At 42.4% G+C, this 23,479-nt stretch overlaps 1 protein-coding gene across 3 annotated transcripts in view; it reads left to right on the top strand.

Moving 5' to 3' along the window:
* Nucleotides 1-6,346: 6,346 nt before the first annotated feature.
* The window catches only part of mrps35 (mitochondrial ribosomal protein S35), an 87,840-nt gene continuing 70,707 nt past the window's right edge, over nucleotides 6,347-23,479 (top strand). For all 3 annotated transcript variants that reach the window (XM_070900405.1, XM_070900404.1, XM_070900403.1), the window contains exons 1-5: nucleotides 6,347-6,496; nucleotides 9,801-9,850; nucleotides 12,218-12,385; nucleotides 14,506-14,566; nucleotides 20,457-20,596. In XM_070900405.1, the coding sequence (XP_070756506.1) occupies nucleotides 6,361-6,496; nucleotides 9,801-9,850; nucleotides 12,218-12,385; nucleotides 14,506-14,566; nucleotides 20,457-20,596 (555 nt within the window). In that variant the 5' untranslated portion in view covers nucleotides 6,347-6,360. The remainder of the gene's footprint in view (nucleotides 6,497-9,800; nucleotides 9,851-12,217; nucleotides 12,386-14,505; nucleotides 14,567-20,456; nucleotides 20,597-23,479) is intronic.

Genomic DNA, 23,479 nt, shown 5'->3' with positions numbered 1-23,479 from the left:
GTCTCGGAATGAGATAAAGAATGCTTTAAAAAAAAAAGAGCTTCTAGCCAAAAAAAAAGTTTTAAATAAAGATTGAAATTACAAAGTTTGAATTGGGATTTTGAGATATTCAGAGAAGGCACAGAAAATACTGAGGTGGATTCAAAAAAAAAATTATTAAATTAAATCTGATCAGGTCAAACTTCTGGGCGAGTGGCGAGCTATCTGCGAAGGTATAAAAGGAACTTTTGGAAAATGTTAAAAACAGCAAGCTTTAGTAACGACTTTGAAACTGGAGTATTTTGAGATAACGAAAGGCAGCCCTCAAACTCTCAAAGCTGGACTCCATTCCAATTATGGAGAAAAAGAAAAAGATAAAGGCGCCACTTTGAAAGTAAACAAATGATTTTAAATTAGCAACTTTATGGAGTTACGAACCCTCCATGTAAAATACAAAACCTAATTTGAAGAAAAAAAAAGATGTAACGGACTAAATGGAAAAAGACATAACTTACTAAATACTAGTTGATGTTTGCTGTGAAAAAGATATTGGTTTAATTAGAAGGAAAAAAAAATTGGAATAGGTAAAAAACACTCTACATGGATTCGAATTTTAAATTATGAAAAAGTTTCAATGCAGTTTGAAAAGATTTCCAAAATGGACAGTGTTTATCAAAAATGTCCCGAACAGTCTAAACAAGCAGGAGGGTTTTGAAGATAATGAGGAGAAAGAGAGAAATAAAAAAAAAACAATTGAATTTCAGTAAACAAAATTGCTATTGTATGTGCGGTCTTGTTTTAAAACAATTTAAAAAAAAATTTATTTGCCAAGTACTTGAATTAGAAGTTAAGAAAACATTGGAGTTTACTCTAATGATTTATGCTGTTTTTAACGGATTCCTAATTTCTAAGCCAGTTTTGAAGGCACAAAGACTTTTTTTCAGATGATTACATGAAGTCACGTAATGACATCAGGTCTTCTTACAAACCTGGAAAGGAGTTAACCCTTTCCATTGACAGCCGTTTTATACTGAACATTATTAATTTGGATTTCTTAATAGGAAAAAAAAGACTCACCTAACAGAGGAAACAAAAATAAAAACAGAACTAGCTTATGTAATAATACTTGCCTGATACAATAAAGAAATAGATACTCAATAAAACAAATTGAAGAGTTAAAAGCTAAGATAAACAGGCTGGAAGAGATAACGGGACTAGACGGATAGTGCAGTGCGCAGCCATAGCACCATCACCTACGGCAATAGAGCCAGTGTACCCCATGGTGGGTAGGTGTAGTCCACAAACCCAACCTAACGGTAAAGCAGACAGCGATGTTTGGAGGAATAGCTTTGGCCTTGGTCATAATAGGAGTTTGGGTAATATTTAAGTGGGTAAAGACATGGGCGCACGCCCTACAGATTCAGCTCGAAATGGTTCGATTATAACCTTGTGCTTCTGATTTTGCAGGGTGACAGGGACACTCGTAGAGCAAAAAACTTAACCCCTGGTGACGACCAGGCCGTCTGTTTAAAATTACAGATAATACTTACCGGAGTGGGAATACGAACGGCGCTACTCGTAATATGGATAGCCCTGCGACATGCACGTACCCTGGGCAACACCGACGGACAGCAGAGCACGCTGGAAATAAACAACTACATGAACTATGGAGTCTTGTTTAATTTAACGGACGGAATGTGCATCCCAGCAGCCAAGGACTTGAGCAAGGACAGGACTTATTTTAATGCATGGTTATAAGTGAATCCTAATAAGAATCCTAATAAGAATAAGAGTATGCGTACAGTGCTCCACGGGTATAAGGAGCAGATGCATTAAATGGAGGGTTGTCAAAGGGCCCGATGAATGTACTTTCGGCATAATTTGCGCACCTCCGGGACAATCCCAGCAATCGGTCATCCGCAAGAAGGGAATGGGGCTGTGTGGGTATTACGAGGAGGCGGGGGCGGCTGCAATATCATTGTATGTATGTTTCTCACCCCCTCCAACACCGCACCCCATAAGAACCACTACGTTGCCCGAGGAACTGCCTTGTCCCATAACTACTAAGGGACCAGAGAATGGGATTGTAATGTACAACGAAGGGGAACTGTTGTATGATAATGTTAAACATGAAATTGTGCCTGTTCTGATCAATATTTCAGGCATCCAGATGCCGGAATACTGTACCGAACAGTCAAGGAAAATGTACAATGTATTAAGTAAAGTTGTAATGCAGCAGGCTGCCGATGCAATGGGTGCCAGTAGGTTCCGGGGACAGGGGTTAGCCCCCAAGATGAAAAGGGAAATAGTTAATGATGTTGCTACCGTTTTCAATACAGGGACCTCCGTCGTGAACTCGATAGATATACAAGGATTAAATGAGAGGGTGGAACAGCTTAGAGGGGTGATGAAGGGGTTATTGGAGAGGGTGGAGCAAAACCAGGAAGATCAAGCCAACCTAGGAAAGGAGGGTGCCAAAATCCAGCTGGATGGCATCTCAGTCCTGGAAGCTCACGCCAGAACCATCAATCACCTCATTGATAGAGAACAGGAAGATACAGGGAAAGCAAAGACAGGGGCAACTCTGTCACGCTTATGGTCTGTGGATGGTGGGACAGATCCGCCACAATCTCAACCAGATCCAACGCGGGGAAGTACCCGATTGGATAGACAGTTCACATTTAGCTCAGTTGGCTAACCAAAGGGGGACACTGGATAATTGTACTCTGAAGGGACTGACCAGAGTATACCCAGCAATTCGAGATTGCCAGATGGGTAGGACTACCAGGATAGGGATAGTCCTGATGATCCCTATAGCCACGCCGGACTCAGGGCCGTTCCCCCTATACCAATGAGAGAATATCGAAATAATACGGGAAAATGTCTCCATACGCTACTACCTGACCACCACCTCTGCCGTTCGTCGAAACAACATACTTACCGGGATTTCCCTAGCAGATTGCAAGCAAAAGGGGGAAATCACAGTATGCCCTCACCCGGTGGGCAGAGGGGAGCTAGAAGAGTGCGGGTTTAACCGAACCGACGGGTGTGTACTAGAAATAGTGCCCGCACACATGCACTTCGCGAGGGCAGGCTACGGAGGGAAGGGAAGATACTGCGTCTCTACTACTGAGCATTCATTCTAGTATAATGACCTGCAGTGCCCTATACCACAGCCAAACTTTTGCTTTACACCACTACGACCTGTCGCGATCGGGCAAGCGCATATCACCCAGGTTAGGCGCCGGAAGTCCAAAGTTATTGAGGTAACCGATCAGCTCCATGATCATTTACAGGATTATGACGAACCAGATCAGGTCCTTATCCCACATCTAACCGAAGTATTACGAGAGTTGAGGCTCAGAGTGGGTCAATCCGTAAAGCTCTACCACCAACTACAAACTAAAATCAAAGTACTGGAAGAAGATACCGAGGTAGACTTACAAAGTCAGAGTTGATGGAAAAAGGTCTGGGACTGGGGAATAAATGTGAACATCCACCCATGGATTCGAATAATTTCACATATACTGGTCGGGATACAATTGATCTTAGCAATAACATGGGGCGTAATGGCCTGCCAGGTATGCAGACACCACGCACAACGAAGACGGACAAATCACCGTTCCCCGGATACTAAACAAGCCTGTTTTATAAGGGGGCAGGAGGATTTGGCCTTTGTCAATTCGATTTAAGCAACCGGGACTCCTGAAACCGCGTGACTGGCCAGCACGTTGAGGCAGGGAGTACCGGGCCGTGCACAAAATCTAATAAAGGTCGAATGGTCGGTTAAAAGGGGACTAGGACTAGTCCCTTTACCGAAAGGGGGAGTTGTTGTAGGAGGTAGGCACCTTTAGAATATACCAGAATACTAGGCATTAGGCACCTGCTAGATATATCTAAACGCATATAAGTTTAAAGTGGCCACACATAAAATGGCTGCCCAGGCATGATGGGAAATCAGGTAGTCAAGCTGTGAACTGTTGAATGTTCAATGACTGAGCAATAACCCTGTGAGGCCCACTATAGGAATGCCTTGGATGCAGGATAAGAATAATGAGGAGAGAACCCATCTCCCGTATTCAAGGCCATAAACCAATTAATTCCCCAGGAAGAAAGAGATAAGAGAACCCATCTCCTGTAAACAAGGTTATAAACCAATTATTTCTCCAAGAAGAAAGAACTAGTGAGAGAACCTATCTCCTGTAGTAAAGTTATCAATCAGCCCAAGCTGACAAGAGACAAACACATGGTTCCTGAGACATAAAGGGAATTCTATTGGGTTAAAAGAACCAATATGTAATCTATAATCGTTGTGATTGGCTTGTGTCCAGCCGTGATGGGCTGTGTAACTGTAGTAAACTGTTTGTAACTGTTGTGAAACATATAAAAGTGAATGTAACCCTTTGTTCTGTGGAGAGAAGCCTGGACTCAGTCTTGTGATTTCCTCCCCGCTAAGCGTAATAAAGGCCGCATCAGCATTGGAACCGACTCTGAGTGTTGAGTGATTCTTCTGAGAAAACACTAACGCTAACAATTCTATAAAACACTGGTTCGGCCTCAACTGGAGTATTGTGTCCAATTCTGGGCCCTGCACTTTAGGAAGGATGTGAAGGCCTTCGAGAAGGTACAGAAAATATTTACGAGAATGATTCCAGGGATGAGGGACTTCAGTTATGTGAATAGACTAGAGAAGCTGGGTTGTTCTCCTTAGAGCAGAGAAGGTTAAGAAGAGATTTGATAGAGATATTCAAAATTATGAGGGGTCTAGACAGAGTAGATAGAGAGAAACCGTTCCCATTGGCCAAAGGGTTGAGAACCAGAGGACACAGATTCTAGGTGATTGGCAAAAGAACCAAAGGTGACATGAGGAAAAACTTTTTTACGCAGTGAGTATTCTCTGGATTGCACTGCCTGAAAGGGTGGTGGAGGCAGACTCAATCGTGGCTTTTAAAAGGGAAATGGATAAGTACTTGAAGGAAAACATTTTGCAGAGTTACGGGGAAAGGGTAGGGGAGTGGGACTAGCTAACGTGCTCTTGTAGAGAGCCGACATGGGTTCGACGGGCCAAATGGCCTCCTTCTATGATTCTATTCTATGATTCTAGTTCAAATCTTGCCTTCCTTTCCAAGGTTCTGGAATGTGTTGCTGCCTTGCAAATAGATTTCTACTTCTGTCATCACTCCTTATTCATATCCCTCCAGTCCAGCTTCAGACCTGCTCACAGTACCAAACTGCACTCGTCAAAGTCACAAATGCACTCCTGTATGAGTGTGACCATGATTCTCTATCTCTCCTCATCCATATATTTAACTACTCTATTATCCTTTAGTCCAACATTGGCGTATTGTTTTCACCTGGTTCTGCACTTACCTGCCTCAGTCCTCCTCTGACAGTATGGTCACATCTGATGTACCAAGGATCCATCCCTGGACCCCTCCTCTTCACTCTCTACATGCTATCTTTGGACAACATTATCCAGCAGCACAGGGCCAATGTGTCGCAATATGTTTGTTGACAATACCCAGCGCTATCTTGCTGCATTATCCATTACTCAAGGACTGTTACCACACTCTCAAATTCATCATAAGCAGTCCCTCGGGATCGAGGAAGGCTTGCTTCCACTCCTGAAGTGAGTTCTTTGGTGGCTGAACAGTCCAATACGAGAGCCACAGGCTCTGTCACAGGTGGGACAGATAGTCGCTGAGGGAGTGGGTGGGTGGGACTGGTTTGCCGCACGCCTTTTCCGCTGTTTGCATTTGATTTCTGCAAGCTCTCGGTGTTGAGACTCAGATGCACTTCCTCCACTTAAGGCGATCTTGGGCCAGGGACTCCCAGGTATCAGTGGGGATGTCGCATTTTATCAGGGAGGCTTTGAGGGTGTCCTTTTAGCGTTTCCGCTGCCCACCTTTGGCTCGTTTGCCATGAAGGAGCTCCGAGGAGAGCAAATCACCTGTCTGACATCCAGACCTGTATGAGCCAAAACTTATTTGGGAAAACTGAGGCCATCCATTCTCTGCCTCTCATCAGCATTAAATCCATCAACTTGCCTGGCTGTACCTTGAGCAGAGTTAGGAAGTGTGGAACCTTGGTGACCTGTTCAACCTCAACTCAGCGTCTTTACCCACATCCATCTCTGCAACATTGTCTGCCTCCAACTCGCTCTCTACTCCTCAGCTGCCAAAATGTTAGTCCCTGTCGTTGTGGCCTGAAATCTAAGAGTAAGGCTTCACAAAAGAGAGGGTGGGGGAGATCTGCGCTTCAAAAATTTTACTTGTTATTATTTTTCCCCAAATGTTAACACTGACAGTCTCTGGGAAGCACAACTCTGCAGCTCCTTTAAGTGAGCAGCGCCCGGTGCACTGTGGGCCGCTGGAGGAGGCAATGATGGCGGCGGCTGTCACGGCAACGCGATGTCGTTTGGGATCATTAGCGGCTCGGAGCCGGCTGAATCTCTGCCTCAGAGGCGCTGCCTTATATTCTACAGTATTTTCGATAACCTCTGCCCCACCGGCCGAAGGTAATGGAGGGGGCTCGGACTCGGACTCGGGCGCAGTTAGACTTGAGAGAAAGAGCGCGAGCGAAGCTGCCGGGGGGAACCAGGCCTCACTCACTCCGCAGAGGGCCGGGGCTCGGTTCGCAATCTCGGGCAAGGGTCCGTGGGGATGTGAATAATTCAGATCCCGATTGTGTACTAAGCTAGTGCTTGCACAAAGCAGCAGTATAGTTCGAGTTACTTGTCGGGTGGGGCCTGGTTTGCTGTTCGGTTCAGCAATAAATGCCATGAAAACTTCTAAAACTCCACTTAGCAGCTCTCCTCAAACGATAAAAAAATTCGGTGCTCAATGGGCAGTGGAGGACGATGTATGTGTAAAAGCGACATATGCAGCCTATTCTTTTTAATTCGAAGTTACTTCATTTCAGATTATTGGATATTTTTTTAAATGCAAAAACAATTTATCAAGAAGAAACTAGGATTAGTCGACTCCGTTATCACTAGGATGGTGTGATATAATTAGCATCTGTCAATTGAGCAGTACAGCTGGTGGATGAGCATAGAAACATAGAAAATAGGTGCAGGAGTAGGCCATTCGGCCCTTCGAGCCTGCACCGCCACTCAATGAGTTCATGGCTGAACATGCAACTTCAGTACCCCATTCCTGCTTTCTCACCATCCCCCTTATAGTAAGGATTACATCTAACTCCTTTTTGAATATATTTGGTGAACTGGCCTCAACAACTTTCTGTGGTAGAGAATTCCACAGGTTCACCACTCTCTGGGTGAAGAAGTTTCTCCTCATCTCGGTCCTAAATGGCTTACCACTTATCCTTAGGCTGTGACCCCAGGTTCTGGACTTCCCCAACATTGGGAACATTCTTCCTGCATCTAACCTGTCTAAACCTGTCAGAATTTTAAAAGTTTCTATGAGATCCCCTCTCATTCTTCTGAACTCCAGTGAATACAAGCCCACTTGATCCAGTCTTTCTTGATATGTCAGTCTTGCCATCCCGGGAATCAGTCTGGTGAAACTTCGCTGCACTCCCTCAATAGCAAGAATGTCCTTCCTCAAGTTAGGAGACCAAAACAGTACACAATACTGCAGGTGTGGCCTCACTAAGGCCCTGTACAACTGTAGTAACACCTCCCTGCCCCTGTACTCAAATCCCCTCGCTATGAAGGCCAATATGCCATTTGCTTTCTTAACCGCCTGCTGTACTTGCATACCAACCTTCAATGACTGATGTACAATGACGCACAGGTTTCATTGCACCTCCCCTTTTCCTAATCTGTCACCATTCAGATAATAGTCTGTCTCTCTGTTTTTACCACCAAAGTGGATAACCTCACATTTATCCACATTATACTTCATCTGCCATGCATTTGCCCACTCACCTAACCTATCCAAGTCACTCTGCAGCCTCATAGCATCCTCCTCGCAGCTCACACTGCCACCCAACTTAATGTCATCCGCAAATTTGGAGATACTACATTTAATCCCCTCATCTAAATCATTAATGTACAATTCTGTTCTATCGCTGTGGTATAATTAACTACAGCCTTAGTTCCTGTGCTGAATTAATCTTCAATGTAGTCTTTTTCATTTTTAGAAATGACACAGTCTTGGGTGTAGGGAGCAGCATTATAAAGTTTGCAGATGATACGAAACTTGACAATGTAGTAGATAGTGATGAAGATAGTTGTAGACTTCAGGATAACAGACAGGATGGTGAAATGGGCAGAAACATGGCTGATGGAGTTCGATGTGGGGAAATGTGAAGTGACGCACTTTGGGAATTGGAACAATTTTGAAAAGGATAGATGAGCAGAGATACATTAGTTTCCATATACACAAATCCTTAAAGATGACCAGGCAAGTTGATAAGTTGGTTTCAAAAAGCATATGGGTTACTTGGGTTTATAAATAGAGGCAGAGAATATAAAAGCAAATAGATCATGCTAGAACTTTATAAATCACTGGTTAGGCCTCAGCTGGAGTATTGTTAACAATTCTGGGCATCACCCTTCAGAAAAGATGTAACGTAGTTAGAAAGTGCACAGAGCGGGTTTACCAGGATGTTATCAAGAACGAGAGACTTCAATTATGAGAGGTGGTTGGAAAAGTTAGGATTGTTCTACTTGGAAGAGGTAACCGAATAGAGGTTTTCAAGATGAAAGGTTTTGATCGAGTAACTAGAGAAAGGCTGTTCCCTCTGGCGAGTAGGTCAATAACCAGAGGTCATAGACTTAAAATCATTGGCAAAAGATTTAGAGAGAAGATGAGAAGACATTTTTCACTCAGAGTTGTCAGGGTCTGGAATGCTTTAACAGACAAGGTGGTGGAAGCTGATTCCACAAATAATTTTAAAAGGGAGTTGGACAGATACTTGATTAGGAACTTGCAGGGTTACAGACAAAAAGTGGGGATATGGGACTAAGAACAACTGCTCTTTCAAAGAGCCAGCACAGGAACAACAGGCCAAATGGCCGCCTCCTGTGCTGTAGGTTTCTCTGATTCTCGTGCAAACATTAGAATTAACACAATTTATTATCTGAATCATTTTCTCATTTGAACAGGGCTATATCTTGAACTGTTCAAACACAGGGCCTCACACTGTATTCTAAATCCAGTGAAACTTTTTGATAGTGACTACATTTGCAAAAGAAGTGTAAGACTGATTTGATTGTTGCTCCTTTTGTGTTTTGTTAAGGATCACAGTAAGTAGAAGTCAATTGTTAATGTTAAAAGCAAAATTATGGATTTCAAATAGTTAGTCACCATGCTGAATTCAGCAACTTAGACTTTAACCTACATTGGCAGCTGATAAACAGTAGGTTGGGGGAACTGCAGAAACATTGAAATTATTTTGAAGATACTGTAAATATTTTTAAAGCAACTTAGTCCTGATGATGCACTTTAAATGCATTGATTTATAAATCTCTGGATGGACAAAGTCCACATTTGCTTTGGGAAGGGGCAGAACTCATTTTTTTGTCCACTGTTTGACTATAAGTCAAATGAGTACAGAATTATGCTTGTCTGTGATGTTCTTCAGTTAGTTAGCTTGCCAGTGTTCAATCTGTGTCATTAAAGAAGACAGTTTTACTGAACAGCGCCTTGCCAAAGTAATATAACTATTGTCTGTATTATTGGGATAAACTAAATTTTTTGATATGGTAATCCAATTTGTGGCTTTTTATGGGGAATAAGGAATATGTATTCAAAAAAATGAAGACAGTGAAAAATGTAATTTCTTAGTAAAAAAAAGTTAAATTGCAATACTCAAGTCATCAACATTAAATATTGACTGTTTTATCTCTACAGCTGTAATAAGAGGCAATAATGCATTTCCAAAAGAAAAACAAAGAAGAGAGGTAATTATTGAACAGTTCTTCAGTATTTTAAGTCATGTATGAGAATCATTGAATTTACAGCACAGAAAGAGACTATTTCCATGTCCTTTCCTGTATCCTTTATATTTTTCCTTTTCAAACATGTTTCCAATTCCCTTTTAAATGAGTTTCTGTCTCTATAGTTACTTTACAGCATTGCAAAATAACCATTAATATTCTAATTATATTTGTTGAAATGTTTCTTCTAAAATTTTTAATTCTGAGTAGTCAGCTGTGGTTCAGTGGGTAGCACACTTGCCTCTTTAATGAGTTCAAGTCCCACTCCAGTGACTTGAGCACAAAAATCTAGGCTGACACTAAAGTGCAGCACTGAGGTAATGCTGCACTGTCCGAGATGCCATCTTTTAGATGAGACGTTAAACAGACACCCCACCTGCTTTCTCAGGTGGGCGTAAAAGATCCCATGGCACTATTTCGAAGAAGAGCAGGGGCGTTATCCCCGGTGTCCTGGCTAATATGTATCCCTAAATCAACATCACAAAAACAGATTATCTTGTCATTATCACATTGCTGTTTGTGGGAGCTTGCTGTGCACATTTCCTACATTACTCATCAAAATACTTAATTTAGATCTTTTTCGATGCTCTCTTAGTCCTGATTCATCAACCGTTTAAAAAAAAATCTTTTTAAAAACCCTTTCAAAAGCTTACATAATTTTGAAAACCTGTATTTGATACCCTTAACCTCTTTTTTTTTCCCCAGTGGGGAAAAATGCTTCATTGTTTTTTTTTAGCTTTTTTTTATAACTGTATGGTAACCCTAGTTCTAATTTCTTTTCTAGAATGTTTTGCAACTGTAGTCTAACTAATGTCTTGAACAATTTCAACATCACTTCCTTGTTTTACATTAAATGCTCTAAGTATAAAACACTTTCCATAGCAAGATACTTGTGCCTGGGAGTCAAAATCTTCCTTGTTGGAAAAATTGCCCTAATTATATTCTTCATTTAGTTCCCCTATCCTGAAGACAATAATTTTGCTAAGAGTATGGCTACATGGCTACAGAAGGTCTTTAATGCCTAGCCCAAAGACCCATTTGTGTTTAAATCTAGATGGTGAATATTAGCCACAAATCACCTGGGGTGAAGAGTAATAGCACCCACAATAATACAGTCCAAACATACATTTTAGTCGGGGTCAGTGGTTAACAATCTGAAGCATAAACCTTAGTCAATGAGCCCAGTTGTAGATGCTCCCTCCTACCATTGCCCTGAATGAGGTCAGCTTACATGGCTCAAACCAAGGATGGAGGATGAGCCCATTGTAGTTTGTTTTAGCTGATTACCACAACACATGCTATATTTACCTACAGAGAAATGAGTGCTCTGAGCATTTTGTATTATAATACTGTGTGATACTATTAGTTATGTTAAAGTTAGTACAGCTGAATTATCCCTTCAAATTCTTCACTGAATAATAGGCATGATAGTTGCACAATAACTTTAAGAATCTTGACCATTCTGCCTGAAGGAGGCACAGAGTGGAGGGTAACTGATTTTTGATTTAATCATTCTTGATGTTGAAAATATTCTTTCTTGCCTCTCCACCTATGTACTGACTGGACCAGTTACATAAATGCCATGATTATTAAAGCTGGTCAAAGGATGGGTATTCTGTGTCGAGTGGCTCAACAACTGACTCCTCAAAGCCTCTCCACGATCTACAAGGCATAAGTCAGGAGTGTGATGGAATCATTTTCACTTGCTTGGATGGGTGCAGCTGCAACAACACTCAGAAGGCTCAATACCTTCCAGGACAAAGCAGTCCGCTTGATCAGCAACTCATCCACTAGTTTAAATGTCCACCCCCTTTACCGCCAGTTACTGTGTCTGAAGTGCATACTATCTACACAATGCATTGCAGTAATTCGCCAAGGCTTCTTGGGCAGCACCTCCCAAACTTCTTCACCTACAAGGACAAGGTGCATGGGAACACCACCTCCTCCATGTCAATCACCATTTTACTTGGACATGTACAATTTTTCCTTCATCGTCTCTCGGTCAAAATCCTGGCACTCCCTACCTAATAGTTTTGTGGGAGCACTTTCACCACACAGGTTGCAGCGCTTCAAGAAGTAGGCCTAGCATCACCTTCTTGGCAATTAGGGATGAACAATAAATGCTGGACTTGCCAGTAACATCCACATCCTGAGAATGGAAAAAAAAATAATTCCTTTGATTACTGCAACGTATTACAGTTGATGATCGTGATAAAATGCCACATTTTAAGTTTTATTCTTTCAGAACTTGATCAGTAAAAATGCTAATCTGAGTCTGAAAAATGTACAATTGTACCTTTTAAAAAATATATATACAATTTTACATTTTAGCCTGTACCTCCAAGGACTGAAAAGATGGAAGTGGACCAGACTTGGTGCAACGTGTACACAACTGCTGCAGCATTTAAACCTTCTGCCGTGCCTCTTCCTGTTCGCATGGGCTATCCAGTAAAGAGAGGAGTCCCACCAGACAAGACAGGAAACTTGGAGCTTATAAAAGTAAGTAAGAATAGTATGATCTAATCACCTGATTCTGATATGAGATCAGCTTCAAAGCATCTCATAAATATAAACACAGAAAATGCTGGAAATACTCAACAGGTCAGGGAGCATCTGTGGAGAGAGAAAGATCTCTGACTGGCTTGGACCAGGCATCAGTGCCCGTCTGGAACACAAAAAAAATCCCAAGCAACACCAATTGCTCAGATTTGTTTTTCAATAACTTGAACTGTATAAAATTCTGAAGAAAAAAAATATTTGCTTTTTGTTTCAGCTACTCGGGCCTTATATTTAGATTTTTCTACCTGGTTGTCATGTTCCGTGGGTTATCTTTGGTGCACTTCGGCTATTGTAGTTTCACAGGAATAGGGTGAAAATGCAACTCCTGTGCTGCAGCTCCTGTTTAAATACACAACTTGTCTACAGGAACTGAAACTCCCTACACCTTTTCTATCTCGTTGTCGTGATGCTCTGTGGATATTGTAGTTCTACAGGAGCAGGATGAAAACTAAATAACCTATGATGCATCTCATGAGGAAATTGTCTACAACAGCTCGAAATCACCAAGCTAAGGTGAAACCTCCAGCCCAAGCCCACAGCTACTTGAGCCCCAGGCTCCAGACCTACAGGGGGACACATTTCTAACATTAAACAGCTAATTTTATATGATAACTTTATTGTCTTTTTGTTACAATTATGTAACTTCTTGTGGCCCTGAAATTACACCATGAGAAACTAATGTACATATTACATTCAGCTGAAATTCTCTCTCCACTGAGGAGGTGGGTGGGGTGGATTGACCCATCCACCTCCACGGAGGTGTGTGGGGGGCCTGACCCATCCACCTCCATGGCACGAACCTGGTATTGCAGTACTTCCAGGAACGGTGCAGTGGCTCTAGGCCTTTTGGCTAAGAGCATTGGCGCAGAGTGATCCTTGATGTGTGCAAGGTGACCTCTGGCGTTTGTGATTTGACAAAGAATTGGAAAGATTGACCAGTTTAAAATAATTGGATTAACAGTTCTACTAAAATAGAAAAAAACATTGGAATTACAAGATATCATCTTGGGCCTGATTGTTATAAATGTCATTGTAGCTGTACACACTGATCTCCGGGAAGAAGGAAAATGTAGTTAAAAATAGCAAGAAATCATTCGAGCCTATTGGTTGATTAGTTTTGTCATTTTTGCTGGTTTGTGAAAGGCTGGTTTGTGAAAGGCAGTTTTGGTAGCTAAAATTAGTGGGTTTAATTCCTTGGTTTCTGCCAGTTACTTGAAAAACCACAGGAGATTGACTTGTATGTTAAAAGTTATCGATTTCTTTATCCCCTTTCATGACTAGGTTTATTCAAAGCTTATGTTTTGCATCTTTCTTTGTAATCTGCGTCAGAGCTGTGTAAGAACCAACCTTGCAGCTATGAATATTTTGAAAAAGAAACATCTTTGCATGTATTCATTATTAAAAAGCAGGCAGCACTCCAATAATCGAAACCCAAAGTATATTAATGTATTAGATATAATCTTATAGTGTAGGTAATGTATAATACTTGCATTAATTATTAAATGCGAGAGATTTTACAGTTTTAATTGTTTGAAAATCCGTTACTGCTATTTGTAACTTAATAAAGTTGCTAAATCAGTTCTAGTTAGTGTGAGACAGAAGACTGTTTTCTAAAAATAGTAAGTTGGATCCAATTATTTTTCCCCATAATACTGTTCATAAGCACAAAGTTGGGGCCGTGAATACTATCATGAAAAATACCAGTTAAAATTGTTATTGGTAACTGCCACAATGTTTGAATTTGCTTTGAGCCACATTTAGAGAAAAATCTTTCATTCTGCAATTAATGTTTGGCAACTTCATTGCTGAAATGTAGGAACCCTGATAATGAATCTTGACTCTTCTATAGTAGTTTGGACTCATTTTTACTCATGGTGTTCCAAGAGTGGCAGTTTTAATGTTTGATTAAGTGGTGGTGTTGATGTGTATTGATTTACAGGTTGCAAAATGCCACTGACCTTGCTGAGAACAACCCTTCCGACCCACAAAATTATATCAATTTACAGTTAAGAAAATGGGTAATAAATATAAGGATTCTTTTGTCTGTAAATTTGTTTCAGATTTCAAATTTCTTGCATCTCACTCCACCTGCGATAAAAAGACACTGCACAGCTTTAAAAGGTAGGTCACATTTTATGCTGAAACTGTAATTTATATGGTTATAAGGTGTGGTTTACAATTGGTTAATTAAATTTGCTATTGCTATTCCTTCCACTGCAATGATCGTGATATGACTCATAGTTACATAGCCACGGTTAACTGCCGCAAAAAAGTCATCGGCAACTTTTACTATACCTGTATAATGTATTCATTAGTGCCTGCTTAACCATTTGCTTTCTTGTGCTTTCTGCTCTATTTAAAAAAAAATGCTGCTGTACTTACAACGGTGTTAATTTGCTAGTACCCACTGCTATCTTTAGTGGTGTCTGGATCAATTTATTAATCCACAGGTGCCTGCCTAGTTATGCTATGGTGTTCATCAATTACCTTTCTTTGTTGTCGGTGGCTGGTGATGCCTGTGATTTGTGTTGTTTCCTGTAGATTTAGAGTTCCTGTTGCAATGAATAGTGTTTTTTTTAAAAAGAGCACTTTGTTGGCCCTGAATTCGCGATCAGTATGACGGTGTGCTCTGAGTCCGGCGTCGTACTGCCTTTGAAATTGACTGTTAGTTCGTGATTTCTGCATATGCGCTAAATCCCAAACTTGCGATCTGTCAAGTTCTGACTGTGCATCAACTTCACTGCACATTTCACCTACTCATTGAAAACAACGTGCTGGTGCGAAGATGGACTAATTATCCACCCACTGCGCATTAATTGGCGGTAAGTGTGGATTGGGAGCTCAATTTTCCTCAATGTCGTTTTTTGGCGTATTTCAAGAGTTACGCCTGTTTTTTTGGCCCCGACTACTCCAAAAAAAAACCTTGAAAATTTCCCCATTCTAATTTTTGAAATTGGCACCGCGCAGACTGTCCTTTAGCTTCGGGGCGGCGGGGTGGGGGCAGAAAGCGAGTGGAGCCTAATGTCTGTGCCATAAAAAGGATGCCCTGCCTTCTGCACATGCCCGAAACGTGACTGCTGTGGGCACGCATGCACAGTACAACCCCCAATCTGCATTCAGCCATTTTTAAAGAGCCAGTTGTGTGTGAGAACTTGGAGTGGTGTGTGAAAACTTTAATTCTCAGTGGAAAAAATTGAAGCTGCAATATCAAGGACCAAGAATTTCTCACGAGCAAGTGGAGGCACTGGTTACTGTAATTGAGCCAGATGGCACGAGCTGGACACCAGCAGAGGTCAAATAAAAGTTTCACCAAAAGCAATGAAGAACGCTGGAACCAACTTTCACAAAATTACTGTGCAGTGGTGACCACCCTGAGGTCCGGAGGCCAGTGCAAAAAGAATTGGCAGGACCTTGGTCAAGTAGTTAGTGTAAGTAATATTTTCATTTACTCACTGGAATTGCAATTCTAAATATGACTATCTGTATGTCCCACCCAGCAGAAAGACACCCTTTCTAAAAAGTTGTATTTTCATCTTTGAAGAGGAAGGTGGCACATAACAAAAGAGAGAGAACTCAAACAGGAGGAGGCCCGGCAAATCTGCACTCACTGATATCCTTGGAAGACAGGGTTGCTGCTTTGATGGATCCTGCCTGGAGAAAAGCAACCACCACTGCACAAGCTGGGCCCACACTCGAGTGAGAGGGTAAGTCCTGCAAATTCCACAGTCTGGCTTTGTTAAATGTTAAGTACTGCGCGGGCTAGCCATGCTTCGGTTCATGGGGATGTCTGAGTCAGCTACGCTTTGGTTGATGTAATGTGCAATCATTCATTGTGGTCCTTCAAATGAGGCTGCTGCCTGCGCTGTATGAGCCTACTCATGCCACCCTACGCCCCCACCCCCTCCTCTGCTGCTAACTATTTGTCTGTTCTGTTATATTTTGCAGAACCTGAGGCCAACCCTGACGAGGCTGAATCCGGTGCAGAAGATGATTCAGACACAGACTAGCCTGAAGAGAACATCTTCCAATCTCACCTTCCAGACCAAGAGCATGGGGATCAGGGGGAGTGGGAGGATGAAGCTCACTCTGGAGAAGGTGCTGGTGCCGCCCATTGAAGTGCCAGCCCCTTTCCTGAGTGGTATGAATGTTGGGACATTTCATGGTTTCACACAGTCCGAGGCTGTGGGTTCCAGTGGGGTGCAGCAAGCCTCACCGAGGGCCCCACAATCCTAGGCTGTGGGTCCCAGTGGTATGCAGCGAGCCACATCCAGGGTGAGGAAGGGAAGGAGAGCTCAACAGCACTTTCCTGAGATGCAGGATGTAACAGATGTGATTCAGATGATGACAATGAGTGGGTGTGCATTGATCTTACGTGATCACTCCTGGACACCATCAGTGGGATGGGTGATGAGGTATAGGGATGGAATGTCACAGGTAGCTGATACACTGTCGGTGAACATGAGGGAGGGAATGTTGCAGATAGTTGAGATGCTGTCGAGGCACATGAGAAAATAAATGTCAGGTAGCTGATGCAATAAGGGAACACGTCCAAACCCCGTGGCCATTGACTGAATCAACTGCCACTCCCACTCCAATCCCCAGACCAGCCTCTGAAGAGGTCCATGTCGGGCCTTCCGCATTACCGCCTGCACTCGTCCCCCCCCAATCAAGAAGTGCACATTACCAAAGATGCTCGAAAGAATAAGCTTGGTACCAACTTGAGAAGTGCTGCGCCACGACTTGCGGGTAGGGGTGGAGTCACCAAGACCAAGCGCAGCGGGCAGTCTTAGAATAAGGTGGAGGAGACATGGGTGCAGCCTTTCTTTGCTGCTGTTGTTATTGTTACTGTTGTAACGGTTCTCAAATTAAAAGTTTTTTGTAAGTGATGTAAATTTACAAGTTTAAAAGTTTGTAAGTGATCTTAACTGAAAACTATAAAGTTTGATACAAGAATATTTTTGTTAAAGTTAAGTACAAACAAGTGTTAAAATCTTTTGAATAAAATATATTTTAAATTATAACTGAATAATTTCCATTATTAACACAATATTTTGAAGTAAAGAAAATTAATTTCCATTATTTGTTCCATTAACACAACACAGGATTACGGAACAGGTCCAAACAGTAAACATGGACCATTTGGAATAGTTGCCACTGAGCCTTCAGGCAGCAAAGCGTTCACGGATGAGCTGCTAGCGCAAGGCTCAAGCAATCGTCAAAGGGGCACGACGGCTCTCCCTCCTCCACCGTCGTGCTCCGGGTTCAGGTAGTTGCATGGCTTCCTCGTCGTCCTCTTCATCATCAGCATCTCCCTCCTTATCAGCCAGTCTCACCTCAGCTGGTCTTCTAATACCAGCTGCTGCTGCCTCATGGTGGCTAAGTTGTGCAGCATGCAGCAGACAATAGTGAACTGACCAACAATCTCAGGGGAGTATTGCAAGTAGCCTCCGGAATGGTCCAGGCATCGAAAATGCTGCTTCAATGCCAATGGTTCTCTATTATGCTGCGCGTCGCAATGTGCAACATGTATTCCCGAGTCGCACGTAGGGGCGTCGTGAGCCAGGTGGCGATGCCATACCCTTTGTCCCCCAGCAGCCAGCTCTGCCCTTCTGGCTGATGCTGAAACATGGCAGATATAGTGCTCTCGCGTAGGATGAACGCATAACGGGTGCTCCCAGGATATCGCACATCAACTGCCATGATGTGATACATGTCGTCAGACGAGCTGCACATTCACGGAGTGGAAGCCTTTTCTGTTTCTGTACATCTCGGTATCCACCAAAGGTGCTCGCAATGCAATGTGGGTACAATCAATGCAGCCCTGTTCCTTTGGGAAGCCAGCAATCCTGGAGAAGGGTGGTGATGCCATACCCTTGCCAGGCATTGCCTGGGTAGTCATGGGGAACTTTATGTAGTCATTCCTCCGGGCATATAGTGCAGCAGTCACCTGCTGCATGTTGAGAAATGGCATACACATTCCCAGTTGTGGCTTGGAATGATTCAGATGAATAAAATGAAAGCGCAGCTGTAACCTTTACTAAGAACATAAGAAATAGGAACAGGAGTAGGCCATACAGCCCCTCGAGCCTGCTCCGTCATTCAATAAGATCATGGCTGATCTGATCATGGACTCAGCTCCACTTCCCTGCCCACTCCCCATAACTCCTTATCCCCTTATCGTTTAAGAAATTGTCTATTTCTGTCTTAAATTTATTTAATGTCCCAGCTTCCACAGCTCTCTGAATCGCTCCCTTGCCCGGACATGGTCTCAGCTTCCACCCCCCTCCTACCCCCCCCCACCCCACTCCCTCCTCACCCTCCCCGGGCTTCTTTTGAAGCTGCCGTATAGCCGAAGGGTTTTCATCCCTTATATAAGTGGTTGGCAGTTCAGTTCGGCGCCGAGCCCGTGTCTGGGCGAGGAAGCGATTCTGCCGGCCGACACTTCGACCCTTGAGCCCGGTGAGGAGACGTTAGGTGGTGGGGTGCTACTTTGAAAAAAATTGCATTAGTCTTCCATTTTTTCTCTCTTTGACTTTGGAACAATTAAGATTTATCATGCATATTCTTTGCCGCCTTGACTCCCTCCAAAACTTGGCCTAAAAGCAATGGCATCTTTCTGCGGTGATTTTTTTAATGTGCGCTGCTTTTTCTTAAGTGCCCAGAAGGTATATTGGGAATGGTCACATTCGCCGTCCTCAGAACAATATAAGTTGGCCAAATTTGCTTAAATATGAAAAACTGGCGCAGACATCAGGTTCCGTCCCCCATGATGCAAAAAAATCGTAACCTAAAAAAATCGTACCTAAGTGAATTATGCTGGTGCAACAACTTTGGGGAAACTTGGAGATTTTAATTTACTCCAAAAAAAAATGGTGCTGCCAAAAAAACACCGCAGATAATTGGGGAAAATTGAGACCTTGGTTCGATCTTGGTGGCATATTGCTTAGCTATGTCATCAACTGCCAATTCAGGGCCCATGTAATTTAAATTCTCCAATTTATTCCATTAATTTTTAACCTCCATGTTATATTAGCACATTCTGTTGAATACTGTTTTAGTGCGGACTGGTATCACAAATATTTTGAGCATGTAAAGATAAAACATTTCAACGCTATACGGGTCTTGACTCCCCTTGTGTGACAATACAGAAGATCAATTTGAACTTAATTTTAAAACTTTTTTTATTTACAATGCATGATAGTTGACATTTCTCAATACTTTTCGCTATGGTTTAAATCATGTATTCCAGTTGGTGTGTTTTTATTTTTCACTGACAACACGCAATCAAAACGTAAGTGTTTGATTTGGGTCATCCATTGTGGTAATTAAATAATTGGGTTGTACCGTAATGTTTGGGTACAATGGAATCTTCTTTAATTATGATGACCTCAAAGATTTTTGTAGTTTGTTTGTGTTCATCAAGATTAAAAATTTCTAGCCTTCTACTTAATGACTCTTCTATTTTGTCATCATTTGAGCATTCCCATATTGTGTACAACTCTCTTCAAATGCTGAGCAAAGCTTCTAACAATGTACCTTAACTTAAACCCTTGAAGGCCATCCCCTTTGCACCATTGTGAAATTTTTAATTTTATATCGTCCATATGTGAGATTACCAATGTTGTCTGGTAGGAGTTCTCCAAATTTGTTTTGTATATAACCCTTGTAGCCATCCCATCAGTCTGGGCTGGTACCAAACCCAGATTCTGTCTTGCCTACTGTAAAATTAATTCGAAAGACTTATCATACAAGTATTCAAAAAGCTTTTTTTTATAAAGACTTGCATATCCGTCTTGTACATTCAATACTAAATAGAAAATTAATCTAAACCAGGTGGTGATCTTCCATCTCTATTAAAGCAAATGTATAATTTTATAATGGTAAGATTCTCAGTTGCAGCAATATAGTCCAAACCTTGGGCATAACTGTACATCTGGTAATAGAACTAAAATATTGATTCCTTAATTAATACTAAATGCTTTACTTTTTACTTATGTTTCTCTGATTTTAGATTTCTGCACTGAGTGGCCGGCAGCACTCGAGGGGGATGAAAAGTGTGAGCATCACTTTCCAATTGAAATTAAGACAACTGATTATGTTGCAACAGGACCTTCTCTCCGTAATCCCAAGGCTAGAGTGGTCACCTTGAAAGTAAGTGATGAACTGCTAAATGGGAAAGGACCACAGTATATAATTTAAGACTATGTCAATTCATCTATCCAAATTGATTTTAAAATCCTTTTCATGCTGATGGTTTGCTACATGTAACAAAACATATTGAATTAATTGCTCCTGGTCAATCTGGAAGTATACCAACTAAATTCTCTTAACTGATATCAATTTGGCTGCTTCATCAGTAAAATGGACACTTTCTGGGAGTTCTTACTCCACTACCCTCAGCACATGAAGTCCACTTGCGCGTGTAATTTTCCTAGCCAAGAGACCAACTGGAGATGTGCTCCTTGGGCTGAAGCAACACCGCTATGAAACTGGTTGTTACCAGAATAAGTCGTCTAGAGGAGTCTACTTTCTGTTTTTTTTCCCCCCTTCCCTCTATCCCTGTGGGCGAGCATTTGAACTTCATGTGGTGCCTTCCCACATTGCACAGCTAGGATTGGAAATGTAATATGTGGAATAGAAGAAGAAATCTTGTCCATTCTAGCAAAATGCAGCACCACTTTCACAATATTTTTTGTGGGAGTAAAGTACTTAAGATCAAACAAATCATTGAGACTGGCAAAATATAAGTAAGGTGGTCTATGAAGGTCTTAAAGGAGCACAGAGAGGTAGAGGGATTTAAGGAAGGAATTACAGTGTGTGGAGCCCAGGTGGCTGAAGGCACGGCCACCAATGGTCAAGCCAAGAGAAGGAGTATTGCACAAGAAGTCAGAGTTTGTGGGGGAGTTAGTAGTGCTGATAGAGATTGCAGTGTTAGAAAATGGTGAGGCCGTGGAGGGATTTAAACACAAGTATAAGAATTTCAAATTTGAGGCATTGGAGGACAGGGAGCCAATGTAAGTCAATGTAATGGGGTGATGAGCCACATTATACACAGTCATGGGGTCAGCCACATTCGCTGATGAAGCAGCATTGTGAACGAGGGGATAATTAAACACCTAGATAAATATGGGATGCTAAGAAGGAGTAGTCATGCATTTATGAAAGAGATGCTCATGCCAAAAAAAAATTCTTGCAGTTCTTTGAGGAATTTACTAACCTTGTTCACAACTGAAACTGTGTTTGTGATTTCAGAAAGGATTTTAATAACTAGCTGATAGCAAATAGTCCACAAGACACAGAAAAAGAGTAAAGCTTTCAAAGTGGATATAAAACCAATTAAATCAGAGAAAGCAAGGTTGTTTGTGACCAACATACCAAAGGGTCACACAGTGGAGTGCCACAGGAATCACTGCTGTGGCCATTGTGTGGCACACAACTGGGAGAATCTACTGAATGGAGTGGCTTGCTAAACAGTGGCAATGGGAATTTGGTGAGAGTGGGAAGGAGGTGCTAAGTCCTTTAAACAAGGGTAAAAGTAAATAGTAACAACTTGTATTTATATAGCGCCTTTAATGTAGTGAAATGTCCCAAGGCGCTTCACAGGACTATTATAAGATAATAAATTTGACATCGAGCCGCATAAGAAAAAATTAGGCCAGGTTGGTCAAAGAGGTAGGTTTTAAGGAGCGTCTTGAAGGAGGAAAGAGATGCGGAGAGGTTTAGGCAGAGAATTCCAGAGCTTAGGGCCTAGGCAACAAAAAACACGGTTACCAATGATTGAGCGATTATAATCAGGGATGCTTAAGAGGGCAGAATTAGGAGGTCAGAATTAGAGGAGCACAGACATCTCGGAGGGTTGTGGGGCTGGAGGAGATTACAGAGACAGTGAGAGGCGAGGCCATGGAAGGATTTGAAAACAAGGATGAGAATTTTGAAATCGAGACATTGCTTAACCAGGAGTCATTGTAGATTAGCGAGCACGAGTGATGGGTGAGCGGTCTTAGTTATGCTGCGGATATGTGGTGGAATGCTCATTTCAGGGTTAAATATGACACCAAGGTTGCGAACAGTCTGGTTCGACCTCAGACAGAAGTTGGGGCGAGGGATGGAGTCAGTGGCTAGGCAACAGAGTTTGTGGCAGGGACAGAAAACAATGACTTTGGTCTTCCCAATATTCAGTTCGAGAAAATTTCTGCTCATCCAGAACTGGATGTCAGACAAGCAGTCTGACAATTGAGACCGTGGAGGGGTCGGGAGAAGTGGGGTAGAGGTAGGTGTCATCAGCGTACATGTGGAAACTTACGCTGTATTTTTGAATGATGTCGCCAAAGGGCAACATGTAGATGAGAAATAGGAGGGGGCCAAGAATAGATCCTTGGGGGACACCAGAGGTAACAATGCGGGGGCGGGTAGAGAAGCCGTTTTAAATGATTCTCTGGCTACAATTCGATAGATAAGAATGTAACCATGCGAGTGCAATCCCACCCATCTGGACAATGGTGGAGAGGTGTGAGAAGGATAGAGTGGTCAACTGTGTCAAAGGCAGGTCAAGAAGGAGGAGGAGGGATAATTTACCTTTCTCACAGTCACAAAGGATGTCATTTGTGACTTTGATGAGAACCGTTTTGGTACAATGGCAGGCACGGAAACCGGATTGGAGGGATTCAAATATGGGATTGTGAGAAAGATGGGCATTGATTTGTGACAACACATTCAAGGCCTTTGACAGGAAAATGAGATTGGAGATGGGGCAGTAGTTTGCAAGGACGGAGGGGTCGAGGGTTTTTTGAGGAGAGAGGAGATAACGGGAGATTTGAGGGAGGGGGTACAGTACCTGAGGAGAGATGTCAGCTCACTTGGGGGCCAGAAAGTTGGGTGGTCAGCAGTTTGGTGGGAATAGGGTCAAGGGAGCAGGAAGTGGGTCTCATGGATAAGATGAACTCGGAAAGGTCATGAGTGGAGATCGTAGAGAAATTGGAGAAAGATGTGAGGTCAGGGCTAGGGTGGTGGTTGCGGGGGGGGCGGGGGGCATCC

Source organism: Pristiophorus japonicus, chromosome 15 (genome assembly GCF_044704955.1).
Source record: "Pristiophorus japonicus isolate sPriJap1 chromosome 15, sPriJap1.hap1, whole genome shotgun sequence".
Lineage (NCBI taxonomy): Eukaryota > Metazoa > Chordata > Chondrichthyes > Pristiophoridae > Pristiophorus > Pristiophorus japonicus.
This window is presented reverse-complemented; position numbering and strand designations above follow the sequence as displayed.